General features: G+C 35.8%; 1 protein-coding gene across 1 annotated transcript in view; it reads right to left on the bottom strand.

Moving 5' to 3' along the window:
- Positions 1-2,478: 2,478 nt before the first annotated feature.
- Positions 2,479-19,380, bottom strand: part of LOC131984929 (venom phosphodiesterase 1) — a 63,100-nt gene continuing 46,198 nt past the window's right edge. The window contains exons 19-25 of the mRNA XM_059349894.1: positions 16,859-16,904; positions 15,519-15,673; positions 10,214-10,349; positions 8,178-8,255; positions 7,971-8,103; positions 5,948-6,104; positions 2,479-2,964 (exon numbers count right to left, since the gene is read on the bottom strand). Of these exons, the coding sequence (XP_059205877.1) occupies positions 2,791-2,964; positions 5,948-6,104; positions 7,971-8,103; positions 8,178-8,255; positions 10,214-10,349; positions 15,519-15,673; positions 16,859-16,904 (879 nt within the window). The 3' untranslated portion in view covers positions 2,479-2,790. The remainder of the gene's footprint in view (positions 2,965-5,947; positions 6,105-7,970; positions 8,104-8,177; positions 8,256-10,213; positions 10,350-15,518; positions 15,674-16,858; positions 16,905-19,380) is intronic.

The raw sequence follows: 19,380 nt of genomic DNA, 5'->3' as shown, positions 1-19,380 counted from the left end.
TTCTCTATCTTTAACAGTTATTCAAAAGCCCAGTTGGAAAACAGCTCAAAAAAACTCTCTAACAGGTCTCAAAAATCTTCAAGCAGGAGTCCAAGATGTTGTGACAACACTTTATTATCGATAAAAAGTGGAGAGAACAAATATAATACACACAAGGTGCAGTCCATAAGCTCTCTAACTCGAAATTAAACTTACATGAGGTTTTATAGAGAATTCACACACATATGTCCATCCTATCATAAATATTCATTATGACCTTTCCTCCAATAAAATTTGTTGATTCTTTAGATTTCTCCTCCTAGGGGCTGCTCCAAACATCATTTTATTTATGATTTATTCAGTTAATATCCGCCCCCTAGGTGCAGGTGGCATTAGCTCATCTCCTGGCAGTGAGACACCAATATGTTTAGGGGTTGAAAATACTCAACACAAGTGGCATTACCTTATCACTATGGTTTTGAGTCATTCGTAGGTTCCCACAGAGCCTTTTTTATTTTTTTATTTCTCACTCATTGTCTGCTACTTGTTTTTAGCACTGTTAATGCTGCTTCTTGCCCAGCTGGGTAACCTTGCTCTTATCAGCTCTCCTGGACAAGCACTCTAATAAGCATCTCTGGCGAAAGATCACATGTGTTTTTTCTGGCACAAACTTAACATTCTTATCTAGGCCTTATTTTACTTCTCCTGTCTTCCAGTACTTCTCCACCTCTCAGTTAAATCTCTGCAGCATTTTGATTATACATATAACATCATATAGATCACTCAGGTTTACATTATTTAATCACAATTTGTCATACCAATAGCTACGTAGTCCCTCGAGAGAGCCTCATAAAGAGATACTAGCTAGCTCCCACCACATTATTTACCCTAGAGTGGGTTATCCCATATGGAAGAATATCCCTGTTTATATTGTGATTTTCCCATCAACCTATGCACCTCAGACCACACCCATTGAGAATGCTTCAGAATGGGATTTCTTTCCCCCTCTACCACCTTATTCTGAGAAAGAGCCTGTATTGGTCTGGAGGGAGCCACCATGGCCATCTCTATCTGTACCCAGTCCGGTTGAGAATCATAGTTAGCCCAATGCCTCGCCAGTTTATCCAGCTCAAAAGCCAGATTGTATATTTCTACATTTGGAAGGGCCAAGCCCCCATTTTCCCTAGTAGTGCATAACTTTTTAATATTAATCCTAGGCCTTTTTCCATTCCACAGATAATCTTTAACCATTTGATTATATTGTTTGTATAAGCCACTAGGAGTGATTACTGGAAGCATCATTGACATATAATTAAATTGTGGTGCTATCATCATCTTAATAGTATTAATTTTACCCCACAACGTGAGATTAATTATCTTCCATCTCTCCAACTTAACTTTTATCTTTTGAAGTAAAGTTTCAAAAAATCAGGGACATGATTCAGCATTACCATTCACACACACATATAAAACAAAACACATTCAAATACTATAGCAGGGGTCTCAAACTCACATTACCTGGGGCCGCTGGAGGCAGTATCAAAATGACCAAAGAAAGACACAAAATGACCAAAAAAAGACACAAAATGACAGAAAAAAACCTGAATTACTTAAAAAAGACACAAAATGAACAAAAAAGACACAAAATTACTGAAAAAACAGACACAAAATAAACAAAAAAGACACAAAATTACAAAAAAAAAAAGACACAAAATGACAGAAAAAAGACACAAAATGACAGAAAAAAGACACAAAATTACTTGAAAAATACACAAAATGGCCAAAAAAGACAAAATAATTTAAAAAAAGACATAAAATGACCCACAAAGACACAAATGACTGAAAAAAGACAAAATTACCAAAAAAGACACAAAATTATTTAAAAGACACAAAATTTCCCAAAAAAGACACATGAATATTTTAAAAAGACACAAAATGACGAAACTAAATTTAAAGAAGAAACAAAATTACCAAAAAATGACAGAATTACAAAAAAATACACAAAATTACAAAAAAAAGCCACAAAATTACCAAAAAAAGTAATTAAAGGGACCTTCCACACACAACACGGTAAAGTGCCATTCATATAAAACTCACATTAAACTTTCATATCAAGGTGGGGGCCACAAAATATCATCACAAGGGCCACAATTGGCCTGCGGGCCGCCAGTTTGAGACCCATGTCCTAGTACTTGTTACTCTGTGCAATGACAATAAAAGAAAATCTGACTCTGAAAAAAATCTGACTTCCAACAATTTTCAAACCCGGGAAATCTGTATTTTAGTTTTTTTTTTCTTAATTTTATAAGTAAAGACTTGTTTCATTTGTTTACCTGTCCATGGTGTCGTATTAGCTTTTTTCTTTTTTTCTTATATTGACCAAACTTTCACAATGAACGTTTAAGATCTTGGTGGTTTTTAACAGTTTTTAAACACTTAAATTCCCTCCAGGAAGTCCTGTGTCCTGGACTTAACCTTAATTAAATGATCCACAATCTGTTACGGCTGAATTTTTTTATTTACAGTCACAGGTAGAATATGAGGAAATCTTTAAAAAGCTTTGTTGATAAGTGACAGAGACATTCACCTCTCTAAATACAGATTATACGTTTAAAATCATGACAGAAATATAATAAGATCAAAGAACACAAACATCTTTAAATTAAAAAAAACGTTAATAAATAAATGCGTGTTGGATAATATACACCATTAGTGCAAAGTGATGACACAATTTAAGGCGATAATATTTTACAGATTTTGGATATTAATATGTGTGATTTTCTTTTTTTGTGTGTGTGCAAAAGTGCGATTTCATTGCTTTCTGTGAATGGCAGCTGTGGGGCGGGTCTTCATCCTCAGCAGCTCTGTGATTGGTCGGCTGCTGTCCTGGTAAAAGTCCAAACCTGTGATCCACTCGACGTCTCTGACTCGAGACTGGTGGAACCACATGAGATCCTCGACCCACTCGGACTCCGCTTGTTTACTCTGAGAAGACAAATCATATTTTAAAATTTGAGACACAAGACATTCAATCAGTTTTTTTCCCCCAAAATATTGGAGATTGTTCCTGTTCTTCAAACTGAAGACACGACACAATAATCTTTAGGAAGTAATGGACGATGTTTTCTAATATTGCCAAAATTATCAAATTATCAAAATTTAGCTGGTATTATCACAAAATTATCAAAAAAAGACAAAATTACCAAAAAAGACACAAAATTATATTTAAAAAAATACCAAAAAAAGACACAAAATGACCAAAAAAAGACACAAAATTACTAAAAAAATACACAAAATGACCAAAAAAAGACATAAAATAACAGAAAAAAAAGACACAAAATGACACAACTACAATGTAATGGACGATGCTTTAGCTGGCATTACCTGTGGTGTACCACAAGGTTCTATTTTAGGTCCGATTTTATTCTCTATTTATATGTTCCCTCTTGGCCAGATCATTGAACACCATGTTTCTTTGCATTGTTATGCAGATGACACACAGATATTCAATGATGACACAAAATGATTTAAAAAAAGACACAAAATAATAAAAATGAACAAAAATTACCAAAAAAAGACATAAAGTGACACTAAATTATTAAAAGAAAAGACAGAAAATTACCCAAAAAGACACAAAATGATTACAAAAAGACACAAAATTATAAAAAAAAAACACACAAAATTATATATTAAAAAAAACGACCAAAAAAAGTCACAAAATGAAAGAAAAAAACCCTACATTACTTAAAAAAGACACAAAGTGACCAAAAAAAAGCCACAAAATTACAAAAAAAAAGGACACAAAATAACCAAAAAAAATAAATAAAGGGACCTTCCACACACAACACGGTAAAGTGCCATTCATATAAAACTCACATTAAACTTTCATATCAAGGTGGGGGCAACAAAATATCGTCACGAGGGCCACAATTGGCCCGCGGGCCACGAGTTGGAGACCCATGTTTTAAAGCCTTTGAAGCAAGAATAGCCGTAGCAAGACATCAGTGTTTTAGTTTTCTAATTTAAAGGCTGTTTTATTGTTCAACATGTCCGTCAAGGTGGCCATAATCTTCAGGAAGTAATGGACGATGTTTTCTAATATTGTCAATCAAAATTTAGCTCTCATTACCTGTGGTGTACCACAAGGTTCTATTTTAGGTCCGATTTTATTCTCTATTTATATGGTCCCTCTTGGCCAGATCATTGAAAGCCACAATGTTTCTTTTCATTTTTAATCAATAATTCTGAGGTTATTGATGTAAAACTCTTAGTTAATGTCTTACTGGTTGTATAATAAGGCCATGCAGAATAAGGCATTAATAACTACTTAATAATGACTAATTAAGAGCCAATAAGGTACTAATTTGCATGCTAATAAGCAACTAATTAATGTTGAATATGTGTCCCCTAATATAAAGTGTTACCAAAATGTGTAATCACTGTAAATTGATCATGTGTTTTTAGTTAAATCTTGACCTGAAAAGTAACTAAAGCTAAATGTAGTGAAGTAGAAGAATAAAGTTACATAAAATGGAAATACTCCAGTTAAGTACCTTAGAATTGTTCTTAACCCTTTGATGCACAACATGGTCTAAAGTGACCCGACAGAGTTTTTATGTTCTATATCTTTGCAATAAATTTGCAATAAATTATTTTCATCATTCATCATACATCCTAATTTTATGTTTTCCTTTATTCATTTTTGAATAAAATCCCTTTTTGTGTCACTACTCTTCTAATGCACAACATGGGTGAAAAATTACCCATATCCATTTTTTAGCTAACTACTTCGCTAACTTCTAGGCTAAGTATTTAGCTAAGTAGCTTGTTAAGCTAACTACTTCGCTAACTTCTAGGCTAAGTATTTAGCTAAGTAGCTTGCTAAGCTAACTACTAAGCTAGATTCTTGGCTAAGTAGTTAGCTTAGCAAGCTACTTAGCCAAGTAGTTAGCTATGTAATAATACAAAAACGTTTTTTCTTATTAAAGTATGAGAAGCAAAATGGAAATAATGATCTGTTGTTATCAAAAACAAGATATTTAAAGAATACTTGGAATATTCAATCATAAAATAAGTTGATATCAAAAGATAGAGCACAGAAACACACCGCAGCATTAACTCTATGGAGTATTGGGCTATTTTATCAGTTTTTGAATCCTTTTTGAGTTATTTTGTGTCTTTTTTTGGTCATTTGTGTCTTTTTTGTGTCTTCTGTGGGTTCTTTTGGTGATTCTGTCTTCTCACTTTGTGTCTTTTTGGTCATTTTGTGTCTTTTTTGGTCATTTTGTGTCGTTTTGGCTCTTTTTTGTGTCTGTTTTGTTTTTATGTCTGTATGTGATGAAGAAGCCATGCTTTGGCACTTTTGGAGACTCCAGAGGGTTAAATAACATGGGAAATGAATGCGGGTCATTTTGACCCATGTTGAGCATTAGAAGGGGGGTCATTATGTTGAGCATCAAAGGGTGACCGAACTTGAGTAAATAACAAAGCAATTCCCCTGAAATCTTTTGTGAAACCTTTAGTGAAGTCGGCCCTCAGTGTTGCAGGTGCAGCAGGCTGTAAACAGCCTTCATCTCTGTTTCTCTGGTTTCTATCAGCTGGTGCATTGACTCAGAACTCTTTATTAACTGGAACTACTTAACATGTATTTGTATTCAACCTGCAGCCAGTGGGATGAAGTCATCCAGATGGTATCAGTTATCTAGAAATGACCTCAGACTTCTATTACAACGGACACAAAAGTCTAGTTTCCTTGTCCTGTTCTTGGTATTTTGACGTTGATTCATTGTGTGACTGTCAGTGAATGGGAACACCATCCCCATTACACACAGAGAGGCTTTGTTCGGGAGCATGACGGGAGGCACTTTCATAGCAAGTCATCTGCACAGTTTCAAGTGCAGTGACGAGTCAGGAACAAGTAGGATTCTGGAGAATCTGCCTCAATAAAGTCTCATCTTTGTCTTCTTACCTTGCAGCTCTCCGAGTTGTCTGCTCTGTGAGGCAGCAGGAAGGAAACGGTCTGCAGCTCGCCAACGCAGGCCGCCACGGGCCGGGCGGAGTCCCTGCAGCTGGTCAACACGGCGAAGTAATGCGTCGGGATGGAGATGTTGGTGCCAGACACAAACCTGGATTCAGACAAGGACACATGCAGAGTTATTCAGCAGGAACTTTAATGAAACATCCCAACCAACCATGCCTACTCTTCTCTGGTTCTGGGCCAGAAACCACCTGCAGCACACTTCAGATTCAACAGCAGCAGCATTATGCTGAGCTGTTAAAGATATCTCCCCAGTCCCAGACTAAACGCTGAAAGTCTCTAGTTGTAGTCTTGTAAATAGTTTCCCTGCTAGATTGACAGTCTGTCGGAAATCTCAGTGTGAGACTAGGAACTCTAAACACTTGTCTTTAGATGTGAGCTGATAGTTTTACAGGAATCTTTTCCAAATCTTTTCAAACTCTTCTGGTGTATCGGGAGCATTAGTGACCCAACAATGATGCTTGGCTCATAGTCAAGTTCATCCTGAAGGAGCTGCATGGGTTGACTTCAAAACCAACTCTTCATGGTGCTGGTTTTGTGCACAGAGGTATTGTCATGTTGGAACAGGAAAGAGAAACTGAATCATCACTGCAGGCTGCAGTTACTAATAATAGGTGTACTGAGGCTTCACTTTATCTGTAAATGTGGTCGTCTGCAACATGACAGACAGAAGACAAAAATCATAATGAAAACTTCCAAAAATTCCCACCTGGAAAGTCCCATTTGTAATATTTTCAAACCAGTCTAACTTCTTCATCCGTTTCGTGGCGAGTGGCAGCCGGGTAGCAACAAACGTTACAATAGAAAACGGAGGTGCTGATTGGCCGAAGAGGCGCCATGGCAACCGGGTAGCAACAAACGTTACAATAGAAAACGGAGGTGCTGATTGGCCGAAGAGGCGCCATGGCAACCGGGCAGCAACAAATGTTACAATAGAAAACGGAGGTGCTGATTGGCCGAAGAGGCTCTGCCTTAACTACCCGGATGTTCTTAGCAGAAAATTTAGATTGAATTTTACAAATTGTGAGAACTGAATGTTTAGTTCCAAACTAATAAATTTAATTTCAAATTACAATTCAGATTCAGTTTTTCAATGCAATGATTCAAACTGTACCATACAAATTCAAATGATGTGATTCAAATTCAGTTTTTTAATGCAATTATTCAAGTTTAGCAATTCAAATTCAAATCTAAATAATTCAAATTCAGTTTCTGGTGGCACATATTTCAGCCCATAGAGATTGGGTACGTCATTATTTCATAAAACCAATCAAGAACGAAACGACTGAGTTTAACTCGTAAAAAGTTTAAAGGAACATAAGCGTTGCTGTTGAGATAAAAACTGTGGTTGAAGTAACGACTAAAACCAATTTAACAGACTAAAATTAGACTAAAAAATCCAATATGCACTTCGAGAAAAAAGTTGAAATGTCAAGAAAAAAGTTACTTTTTGAGTTGGTAAAGTAGACGGCAAGCTACAACCTTTGTTTTTTCTTCAATACAAGAACAAGTAGGATTCTGTAGAATCTGGCTCAATAGATTTTTTTTTTTGTAATTTAGTGGGTTTTTGTTGGTAATTTTGTTTCGTTTTTAAGTAATTTAGCGTTTTATTCAGTCATTTTGTGTCTTTTTTGGTAGTTTTGTGTCTTTTTTTGGTAATTTTGTGTCTTTTTAAAATAATTTTGTGTCTTTTTTGGTAATTCTTTTTTTTTTTTGGTCATTGTGTTTCTTTTTTAAGTAACTTATTGTTTTATTCAGTCATTTTATGTTTTTTTTTTTTTGGTAATTTTGTGTCTTTTTAAAACAATTTAGTGTCTTTTTTGGTCATTTTGTTTCTTTTTTAATTCATTTATTCAGTCATTTTGTGTCTTTTTTTTGTAATTTTGTGTCTTTTTAAAATAATTTAGTGTCTAATAATAACATCTTCTTCATGAGAGAATAAAACAAAACGTACTGCTGGATCTGCTCCGGAGCGTCGTAGCGGCCGTCGTAGTTGAAGTCGAAGGCGGGGCCCGTCACCACGTTGATCCCGTTGTAAATGGAGGCGTATTTCTTTAACAGAGTGCTGTGGAAGTAGTCCCAGATCCCTGAAACAGGAGAGGAGAGAAGGTTAGAGCCAACAGAAACAGAGACAGAGTTGGGACGTGAAGCTGTAACTTACTCTTAAACTCGGGGAACATCGGCACCACGTTGCTCAGCAGCAAAGCATCAAACTGCTCGTCTGCCGTCGCGTTCAGATCTGAAAAAACAAACGTGGATTTTAGACGTGGAAGCATGACGGGAGGAACAACTTCACTGTGGAACTGGAACTTAACTAAAAACTTGAAGTATAACTGCCTCGTATTATACTTTAATACAGGGGTCCCAAACTCGCGGCCCGCCGGCCAATTGCGACTTCTTTTGGTAATTTTGTGTCTTTTTTAAATAATTTTGTGTCTTTTTAAAATAATTGTGTGCCTTGTTTTTTTACTAATTTTGTGTCTTTTTTTATAGTAATTTTGTGTCTTTTTTGGTCATTTTGTGTCTTTTTTTATAGTAATTTTGTGTCTTTTATTGGTAATTTTGTGTCTTTTTTAAATAATGTTGTCTTTTAGTATTTTTTTTTTTTTTATAATTTTTATTTTATTATTTTATTTTTATTAGTAATTTTGTGTCTTTTTTAAGTAATTTATTTTTTTTCTGTCATTTTGTGTCTTTTTTGGTCATTTTGTGTCTTTTTTTAAATCATTTTGTGGGGGTTTTGTTTTGGTAATTCTGTGAATTTTTTTTTTGTCATTTTGTATCTTTTTTGTAATTTTGTGTCTTTTTTTAGTAATTTTGTGTCTTTTTTTTCGTCATTTTGTGTCTTTTTTTAATAATTTTGTGGGTTTTTTTGGTCCTTTTCATACTGCCTCCAGCGGCCCCCAGGCAAGTTTTTACATTTCAAACTTCCAAATCCAGATTTAAATGTTTTACATTTGTGCACAGATGAACCACATTCTCAAGTTTAAACTTAAAGCAACCCTCGCCTGGCTTGGAAACAGTTCAATGTCTCTAAAAATCTATTATATTCTAAAAAAAAAAATGGCTCAAAATACATGTTCCTTTATCAGCCTTACTTGAATCTGATTTACAGAATTGAATGTGATCCCTATTTTTACCTGTTTGAATAAGAACATTACCCTTTTCTGGGGGTAAAAATTAGTATTAAAAAGTCAAATTTAGGCCGGTTCAAACATTCTGACCTGACAACAAGCTCTCAATTTCACATTAAGAAGAAACAAAAGAGACAAAATGCCTCAGTTCTGCAGAAACCAAGATTTCACTTCCACACAACACAGTGCATGATGGTCCAAAGCCAGGGAGCAGGTCAGAGTTCTGCTCCAGATACTCTCAAGTGGTTGTTTTTATTCCTCGTCAGATTACTAAAACCACGACTCCAGCAGCTCCTCGTCATCCCCGCTTTGATTTTCTGCCACATAACAACTGTAAACATAGGTCAGCGGTTTAGTTGGCTAAATTCACAAATATCGCTCCTGTACCTGTAATGATGTTTGTGCTATTTTTAGCACGCTCTAAACACTCATACGTGTCTCTATGGGTTCTGATATAGACAAACGGTCTATATGTGGAAGTAAAAGTGTGTGAAGAAGAGACAGCACACATTTTGTGTCTTTTTTTGGTAATTTTGTGTCTTTTTTTGTAATTTTGTGTATTTTTTTGGTAATTTTGTGTCTTTTTTTTTGATCATTTGGTTTCTCTTTTAAGTAATTTATTTTTTTCTGTCATTTTGTGTCTTTTTTTGTAATTGTGTGTCTTTTTTAAATCATTTTGTGTTTTTTTCAGTCATTTTATGTCTTTTTTTGGTCATTTTGTGTCCAATTTATTATTTTTATTTATTATCTTGTTGGAAAACGAGGCCAGGCTCAAGATTAAAATCTTGGCAAAGAAACGTTTATATGATGAAATTGTTTCTGCATGGTGATGAGAGGTTAAGAGAGAAACGCTTGCCTAACACTGCCCGATAAAGAAATATATAAGAGAGGGGGGCTGAAGTTCTGTGGAAGTGAGGATTCAGAGAAACAGTGTGTGAAGAAGAAGAGATAGCAGAGAAACAGGAAGTGCTGAAATTCGTCTGAACGGCCAACAGAACATAATAGTGTCTGGATGTGAGTCTGTGTGGTGTGCTGGGTGGTGCTGGGTGGTGCTGGTGCGTACTGGGAGGGTACAGGAAGCCGTGCGTCAGGTTCCCAGCAGCTTCATACTGGTCACATGTGGGACTGGTAGAAGCTGGCAGCCTGACGTCTGGCCTCAGACAGCCTGGAGTTACTGGAGGCAACGGCTCCAAGTCCAACTGCAACAAGAGGGAATGTTTAGTAGTGGCACAGGAATCACAAAAACAAAAAACAGCTTTATTTAGTAATATCTGCAGGCTGTTTCTATGCTGTCTTATTCTGGTTTACTGGAACTCATTTCTACCAGAAAACACTGCAGAATGTATCTGAGTAATACTCTACCACTGCTGTGTCATTTTGTTTCTCTTTTCAGTGATTTAGTTTCTTTCTGTCATTTTGCTTTTTTTGGTCATTTTGTCTTTTTTTTTTATATATAATTTTGTGTCTTTTTTAAATACTTTTGTGTCTTTTTTGGTAATTCTGTGTCTTTTTTGGTAATTTTATGTCTTTCTTTATAATTTTGTGTCTTCTTAAGTGATTTTGTCTCTTTTTTTTTATAATTTTGCGTCTTTTTTTGGTAATTTTGTGTCTTTTTTAAGTAATTTTGTGTCCTTTTTTAGCAATTTTGTGTCTTTTTAAAATAATTTTGTGTCTTTTTTGTAATTTTGTGTCTTTTTTTAGTAATTTTGTCTCTTTTTTGGTTTTCTAAACACTCATCACGTGTCTTTATGGGTTATGATATTGACAAACAGTCTATTCTGTTGTTTAGGCTGGAGATCTTGTTGGAAAACGAGGCCAGGCTCAAGATTAAAATCTTTGCAAAGAAAAGGGTGAAGTTCTGTGGAAGAGAGGATTCAGAAAAAAAGTGTGTGAAGAAGAGACAGCACACATTTTGTGTCTTTTTTGGTAATTTTGTGTCTTTTTTTTAGTAATTTTGTGTTTTTTTTGGTAAATTTGTGTCATTTTAAAATAATTTTGTGTCTTTTTTGGTAACTCTGTGTATTCTTTTTGGTAATTTTGTTTCTCTTTTAAGTAATTTATAAGTATCTGAGTAATACTCTACCACTGCTATATAAGACTGGATAACCAAACGTGAAAATCTTCCCAGTGAGCATCCCATCCAACAGGAACTCCCACCAAAACCACAGATTTGGCAATTATGATTTTAAAAGACCAAAACGTGCTCTGGATGTCGTCCCAACATCTTAGCCTCCCATGCACTCCTACGGACAACGTAGAGTCGTAAATTAAACATTAAACCTTAGCTTGGTGTTGTTGGACTGTGGGAACTGGGCGGGACGAAGCTGTCAGCAAAAGATTTCAATAACTCAACTGAGTCATTTTTCCACTCCTTAACCACTTCCACTCCACTTGTTGTCCTCGGGTCAAGGAAGGAAGAAGAGGGAGGATGCAAAGGGAAGTAAAAAAGGATGGAGGAAAGAAGGAAGGAAGGAAAGAAAGAAGGATAGAGGAAGGAAAGAAAAGAGGAGGAAAAGGAGAAAGAATGGAAAGGAGAGAGAAAGGAAGGAGGATGGAGGAAAGAAAGGGGAGGAGGAGAAGAAAGGAAGGAAAAAATAAAGAAGGGGGGAGAAAAGGAGGGAGGCAGGAAGGAAAGAGGGCAGAAAGGAAGGAGGAAGGAAAGAAAGAAAGAAGGAAGGAGGGAGAAAAGGAGGGAGGCAGGAAGGAAAGAGGGCAGAAAGGAGAAAGGGAAGGAAGGAAAGAGGGCAGAAAGGAAGGAGGAAAGAAAGAAAGGAGGGAAGGAAAGGGAAGAAGAAAGGAGGATAGAGGAAGGAAGGAGGAAAGGAGAGGAAATCAGGAGGAAGGAAAGAAGAGAGAAAGTAAAGGAGATAGCGGAAGGAGGAAAGAAAAGAAGGGAAGGAGGGAGGAAAGGAAGGAAAGAAAGAAAGGAGGGCGAGGGAAGGAAAGAAGGAAGGAGGATAGAGGAGGAAGGAAAGAAGGAGGAAAGAAGAGAGGACGGCAGGAGGAGGGAGGAAAGAAGGAATAGTCAAAACAGATCGGGTCAATTTGACCCGGAAGGACGACAGGAGGGTTAACAATATGTTTTTATTTAAACAGTTTTATATGAACTGCAGTGTAAACAACCAACATATTTACATAAATAAAAAGAAGTTTGTGCATGAAATTCCCAGAGCAACGAAACAAATCTACTGACGCCAATGAAGGACCTAAAAATATCTTTCCTCCTTTATCACCCTGAACATTCTGCTGGGACATTTATTGTCTGTCGAGCCTTTAGGACCAGTGTTTCCCACACGATTTTTTTTGTCAGAAATTTTTGCCCTGAAAGCCTAAATTTGGTGCCTCTCGCACTTTCTAATGCCACTATTCCATCTTAATGAATTACTGTGAAGCAGAATAAGGGTTCTGTTTTATTTAAGGCGTCATATTTTGACCGTTTTCTTGTAAATTCTGTGGTGGACTCTGCTAACACATCCATGTGCTCTTATTTTGAATTCTTTATGTGAACTTGAAAGTCGGAACTTGAAAGTCTGAACTTGTAGCTCTGAACGACATCGAAAATTCTGACATTCATATAGACCTTGAACGCACCATTGGCCGCAGGACTCTCTGTGTGTGCTCCATTGTAAATTAGTCCAACTAATGGACATAAATCTTCTGTTTTACCAGCAATGTTTGTCGCCTTGTATAGGGAAAGTGGGGGGGCGGATCGGGATTTTGACCGTTTTCTTGTAAATTCTGTGGTGGACTCTGCTAACACATCCATGTGCTCTTATTTTGAAAGCTACATGTGTTTGCCTTTATTTTGAAGGCGGGTCAAACACGTTCCTACCGTAACGCCTTATAGTGTGTTATATTAACACTGAAAGTCAGAACTTGAAAGTCGGAACTTGTTGCTTGGAACAACGTTGAAAATTCTGACATTCGTGTAGACCTCGAACGCACCATTAGCTGCCGGACTCTCTGTGTGTGCTGCAATGTAAATTAGTCCAACTAATGGACATAAATCTTCTGTTTTACCGGCGATGTGTGTCATGTTTTCTTGTAAATTCTGTGGTGGACTCTGCTAACACATCCATGTGCTCTTATTTTGAATGCTACATGTGTTTGCTTTTATTTTGAAGGCGGGTCTAACACGTTCCTACCGTAAGGCCTTATAATGTGTTATATTAACACTGAAAGTCAGAACTTGAAAGTTGGAACAACATTGAAAATTCTGACATTCGTGTAGACCTTGAATGCACCATTAGCCGCAGGTGGACGTTTAAAACCTTTGTTTTTAATCAGAAATTACTAAATGGTTCCGTAGATGCTTGTATTTCTTGGATTATTATTATTTCTACCATTTTTATTCATTTTTTTCCCCAAACAACTTTTCACTGATCTCCCTACACTTTTGCACAAAAGTTGTGACATCCAAATTATATTTATTTATTTACTTTTGTTACTCTTTTCTGTAACTGTCTGATTCTTGTAGGTTTGCCTAGTTTAGAATAGAAGAGAGTAGAAACCTTTAACCCTCTGGAGTCTCCAAAAGAGCCAAAGCAGCTTCTTCATCACATTGAGACATAAAAACAAAGCAGACCAAAAAAAGACACAAAGAAGACACAAAATGACTAAAAAAGACACAAAATGACCACAAAAAAAACCAAAATTACCAAAAAAGACACAAAAAAGACACAAATGACCAAAAAAGACACAAAATGACAAAAAAGACACAAAATGACCACAAATAAGAAACAAAATTACCAAAAAAGACACAAAATAACAAAAAAAGACACAAAAAAGACACAAAATGACCAAAAAAGACACAATATGACATACAAAGACACGAAAAGACATGAAAAGGATTCAAAAATGTCCAAAACAGCCCTTTAAGACTCCATGGAGTTAATGTTGTGCGTCAGTTCCCTGTTTTATTTTTACAGCTTCCATGTTGACTTCCTTATCTGGGTTATTTTAAGGCCTCACCCTAATGTGTTTCCTGTCTCTTGTTATCCTTTCCCTCTTCTCTTTATTTAACCAGAGTCTCCCATGTCTGACCTTTTGGCTCCTAGTTTTCAAGTCTTTTGAGGCCTTGTGGTTTTGTATCTTTGGCTGTCTGATTGCTTTTGGACTGAATTAAAAGATATTGAGAACAGATTTTTGCCTGCCTGCATTTGTGTCCGCCAGTCTCTGTCTTGATGATAATTATAGTCAGAACACAACAAAGTGCCAGTGACCAACATTCATCTTAAAACAACGTCAGGTAGGTTGTAATAATAATAAACATATTGCACAGATCCATAAAATGAATGTAAACAATACTAAAAATGTGAAATATGGGGTTGGAAGTTGATTACCTACTGCAGTCTGAGCGTCTCTGCAAGATTTGATATTAGCTGTTTCCTTTAGCAGCATGGCTAATTATGCACATCGTGATTGTGAATAAACCGGCATCACTAACTATGCACAGAGTGTCTGGTACTTGTTGTAAACAAACAGAGATCGCTAAGTGAACACCTTCTGCAGCAGCAGCACATACACACTGTACTGCTACAGAGCTAACTGTTAGCCTGTTAGCACATACACACTGTACTGCTACAGAGCTAACTGTTAGCCTGTTAGCACATACACACTGTACTGCTACGGAGCTAACTCTTAGCCTGTTAGCACATACACACTGTACTGCTACAGAGCTAACTGTTAGCCTGTTAGCACATACACACTGTACTGCTACAGAGCTAACTGTTAGCCTGTTAGCACATACAAACTGTACTGCTACGGAGCTAACTGTTAGCCTGTTAGCAATTTGCAGACTGGACGCTAAGGGGTTAACATCCCCTCCGGCTCTGCAGCTGGGAGAGACTGCTGCAGGAGGACTGTGCTGCTTTGACTCGTTCTTACTCTTCTTCTTTTTGTAATTCTTTTGTGACTTTTTTGGTCATTTTGTTTACTTTTTTGGTAATTTTGTGTCTTTTTTTAAATAATTTTGTGTCTTTTTTTAAATAATAATGTATCTTTTTTGGTAATTTTGTGTCGTTTTTTAAAAAATTCTGTCTTTTTTAGTAATTTCGTTCTTACTCTTCTTAACGGGCCAAAAGTCTCCAATAACACCAGAAAAAGTCGCTGGATTTGTCTCCTGTCGCTTCTTTTGAAAAATAGTCTCTAAGGGGGTCTGAAAAGTCGCTAAATATAGCAACAAAGTGGCTAAGTTGGCAACACTGCTTCACCGGCTTTTATAAATGCTGCGTGTTGTTGTTCTGTTGAGTACTACGTCACATCCTGCTTAGCGTTCTATCCAATCAGCAACCAGGATTTTTTCAGGGGAGAAAAACAGCCCTGCTCTTCTACAGGGACTAAAAAAAGTCCAGTTTTTTGTCACTTACTGGCTTTTGAATGGTGAAGGAGCTCCACAGAGGCATCAGGGCGCTGTGGCTGTAGGCGGAGATGAATCCCTGCTGGTGCAGGACGCAGTAGCTCTGGTGGGGCTGCAGCATCCGGGGACGACCAAACACCAGGTGCTCCTTCTCTGCTGCCGACTCTGGAAGACCAACGGTTCTTTACTTTATCGTCCGATCGCTGAGAAGAAATCTACAACCTCGATTCCTAATTGCAAATCATTTTTGACCAATATTCAACTGAATACACTACAAAGACAAGATTTGTAATGTTCAAACTGAAAGACTTTTTGGTAAATAAACTGGCATTTTTATTTCTTGCATCTGTTTTTATTTACAGCAGGGGTCTCAAACTCAAATTACCAGGGGGCCGCTGGAGGCAGTACCAACATGACCAAAAAAAGACACAAAATGACTGAAAAAAACGCTAAATTACTTTAAAAACACACAAAATGACAAAAAAAATTCACAGAATTACCAAAAAAGACACAAAATTATTTAAGAAAAAGACACAAAATGATCAAAAATGACACAAAATGACAGAAAAAAACTAAATTACTTAAAAAAGACACAAAATGACCAAAAAAATACACAAAATTATTTTAAAGACACAAAATGACCAAAAAAGACAAAGAATTACCAAAAAAAGACACACAATGACACAAAAAAGACACAAAATGACCCAAAGATACACAAAATGACTAAAAACGACACAAAATGACCCAAAAGTCACAAAATTACCAAAAAGGACACATTATTAAAAAAAAGACACAAAATTATTTTAAAAAGACACAAAATGACCAAAAAAAACACAAAATGACCAAAAAAAATACACAAAATTACTAAAAAAAGACATAAAATTATTAAATAAGACACAAAACTACCAAAAAGTGTCAACATTACTAAAAAAAAGACACAGAATTACCAAAAACAGTAATTAAAGGGACCTTCCACACACAACACGGTAAAGTGCCATTCATATAAAACTCACATTAAACTTTCATATCAAGGTGGGGGCCACAAAATATCATCACAAGGGCCGCAATTGGCCCGCGGGCCGCCAGTTTGAGACCCCTGGTCTACAGCCTGTTTCAACTTCTTGTGAATCCAGATTGTGTTGCAGAAAACAGAAACACGTGAATGAGAATGAGCAGTTTCCTCTAAGTACAGCCCGTTGGGAGATCACATGTAATAACTGACTAGATTTCAAGTAACTGATCTAGAATCCAAACATGTGGAAAATAAAAACACAAATCAAAGATCTGATGAGTCATTTCACGCACGATAGAAGTTTCTTTGACACATAAAAGTCTCGTTAGTCTCCTCACCTTCCTCTGCTGTCAGGTTCAAACGGCTGTTGGTGTCATTTTCACTCTGCAGACACAAAGGAAACACGTTTTTTAAAGTGTTTTCATTAAAGCTCCGGAGCTCTTTGACGTCTTCATGATTAGAAACGTTCAGCAGCATGTTTCCTGCTGGCAGCTCAACTCTACAGTTTTGGCTTTTACACGAGTTTCCATGTCACATTTAGTGCGTCAACCTTTTTTTCAGCAAAGGTTAAAACCACCTCGACCAAGTGTAGGAACATGATTTTACTTTTTTTGCAGAGATTTTTCTAATTTTTGCATTGTGCGTTTCAACATTTTAAATGCAATCTTTTGTGTTTAGTGTTTTCTTGAGTTATTTTGGGCTATTTTTTGTCTGGTTTTTTTATTTTTTCAATTTTTTTGTGTTTTTTTTGTAATTTTTTGTGTGTTTTTTGTGTTTTTTTTTTACTGTGTTTTTTGTATTTTTTTGGTGTGTTTTTGTGTGTTTTTTAAGTTTTTTGTGTTTTTACGCTTTTTTATTTGGGTTTTTTGTAATTTTTTCAAATTTTTGTGTCTTTTTTTTGTGTGTTTTTATGTGTTTTTTATATGTTTTGGGTGTGTTTTTGTTTGTTTCTTGTGTGTTTTTAAGTATGTTTTCCGTGTCTTTTTTATTTGTTTTTTTTTTGTGGGTTTTTTTTGTGTGTTTCTTGTGTGTTTTTATGTGTTTTTTTTGTTTTGTTTTTGGTGTGTTTTTGTGTGTTTCTTGTGTGTTTTTTATGTATGTTTTTGTGTCTTTTTTATTTGTTTTTTTTGTGGGGTTTTTTTGTAATTTCTGTGTGTTTCTTGTGTGTTTTTATGTGTTTTTTTTGTTTTGTTTTTGGTGTGTTTTTGTGGGTTTCTTGTGGGAATTTTACGTATGTTATGTGTTTTTCATTTGTGTGTTTTGTAATTTTGTGTGCATTTTTGTTTTTTTGTGTGTTTTTTTTGTGTTTCAAAATGTTGATCCAGTAAGTCAAAATGACCAAATAATAATAAGGTGATCATTATGTAAGTTGCATTTACAGGCAGAATGAAAAAGAAACAGAAAAGCCCCAAACTCCAAAGAGTTAATGATTTTAGTTGAATGTCTTTGTTCACCTCACTCTTATAACCGTCAGCAGCTGTTTCCATGCAGTAATCATGGATTAATATTTACAGACGGGATGATTAAAGTGACTGTTTCTATTTATCTTCAAAGTGAGGCGTTCCTCTTTTCTATCATTTAAATGACATCCATACTTCTGGCTTATTGGCCAGAGAGCTTGAGGAAACAGGACCACATTTACATGAAGCCTGTAATAATAACATTAGATTTAAACATCTATTTAGGAACAAATGTTTTATGTTATGGGCCAGAAATGTTTTCAGTCTCAACATTAGACTTTAACTCCATGGAGTGTTATTGGGCTATTTTGTGTCTGTTGTTGTCTCTTTTTTGTCATTTTCTGTCTTTTTGTGTCTTTTTTGTGTCTTGTTTGGTAATTTTCTGTCTATTGTTGTGTGTTTTTAGTTACTTTGTCTTTTTTGGGGTCATTTTGTGTCCTTTTTGTCATTTTGTGTCTTCTGTGGGGTTCTTTGGTTATTCTGTCTTCTCATTTTGTGTCTTTTTTGGTAATTTGTGTCTTTTAGTGTCATTTTTGGTAATTTTGTTTCTGTTGTTGTGTCTTTTTTTGTCATTTTGTGTCTTTTTGTGTCTGTTTCTTGTCTGCTTTGTTTTTATGTCTGAATGTGATGAAGATGTTTTGGTGCTTTTGGAGACTCCAGAGGGTTAACATCTACTGTTTTGTTTTTATGAGACTTCTCCTTAGAAAAATAAGAAACAAGTGCAGCCGTGCCACAATGACATTTTGTCACTTGTGGTTCTGAGTCACGTGACGTGTGGTCATTGCCTTGCCCCCCTTTAGACGTCAGATCACTTTCACAGAGGTCATGTTTTGATATATATTGCAAGATGAAACGTCTTTTTTGGTACTTTTGTGTCTGTTGTTGTGTTTTTTTCAGTTATTTTGTGTCTTTTTTTGGTCATTTTGTGTCTTTTTGAGTTATTTTGTGTCTTTTATTTGTCATTTTGTGTCTTTTTTGGTAATTTTGTGTCCCAATCTTTTTTTAAACGCCTTTTTGTGTGAAGATGTTTCATTTGTATTAGCTTGCTAGCTAGGTTGAAATAAAGCAACGCTAGCATAACACAGTTAAGCACATTTTTTTTCGATTGTGTGTTTTTTTTTGTCATTTGTGTCTTTTTTGGTCCTTTTGTGTCTGTTGTTGTGTCTTTTTTAGTCATTTTTGTCTCTTTGGTCATTTTGTGTCTTTTTTGGTCATTTGTGTCTTTTTTGTGTCTTTTATGGTAATTTTGTGTCTGTTGTTGTGTCTTTTTTTGTAATTTTGTGTCTTTTTTGGTCATTTTGTGCCTTATTTTAGTTGTTTTGTGTCTTTTTTTGGTCTGCTTTGTTTTTATGTCTGAATGTGATGAAGATGTTTTGGTGCTTTTGGAGACTCCAGAGGGT

This window comes from Centropristis striata, chromosome 14 (genome assembly GCF_030273125.1).
Source record: "Centropristis striata isolate RG_2023a ecotype Rhode Island chromosome 14, C.striata_1.0, whole genome shotgun sequence".
In the NCBI taxonomy this organism is placed as follows: domain Eukaryota; kingdom Metazoa; phylum Chordata; class Actinopteri; order Perciformes; family Serranidae; genus Centropristis; species Centropristis striata.
The sequence above is the reverse complement of the archived record's forward strand: the minus strand, read 5'-3'. Positions and strand labels throughout refer to the sequence as shown.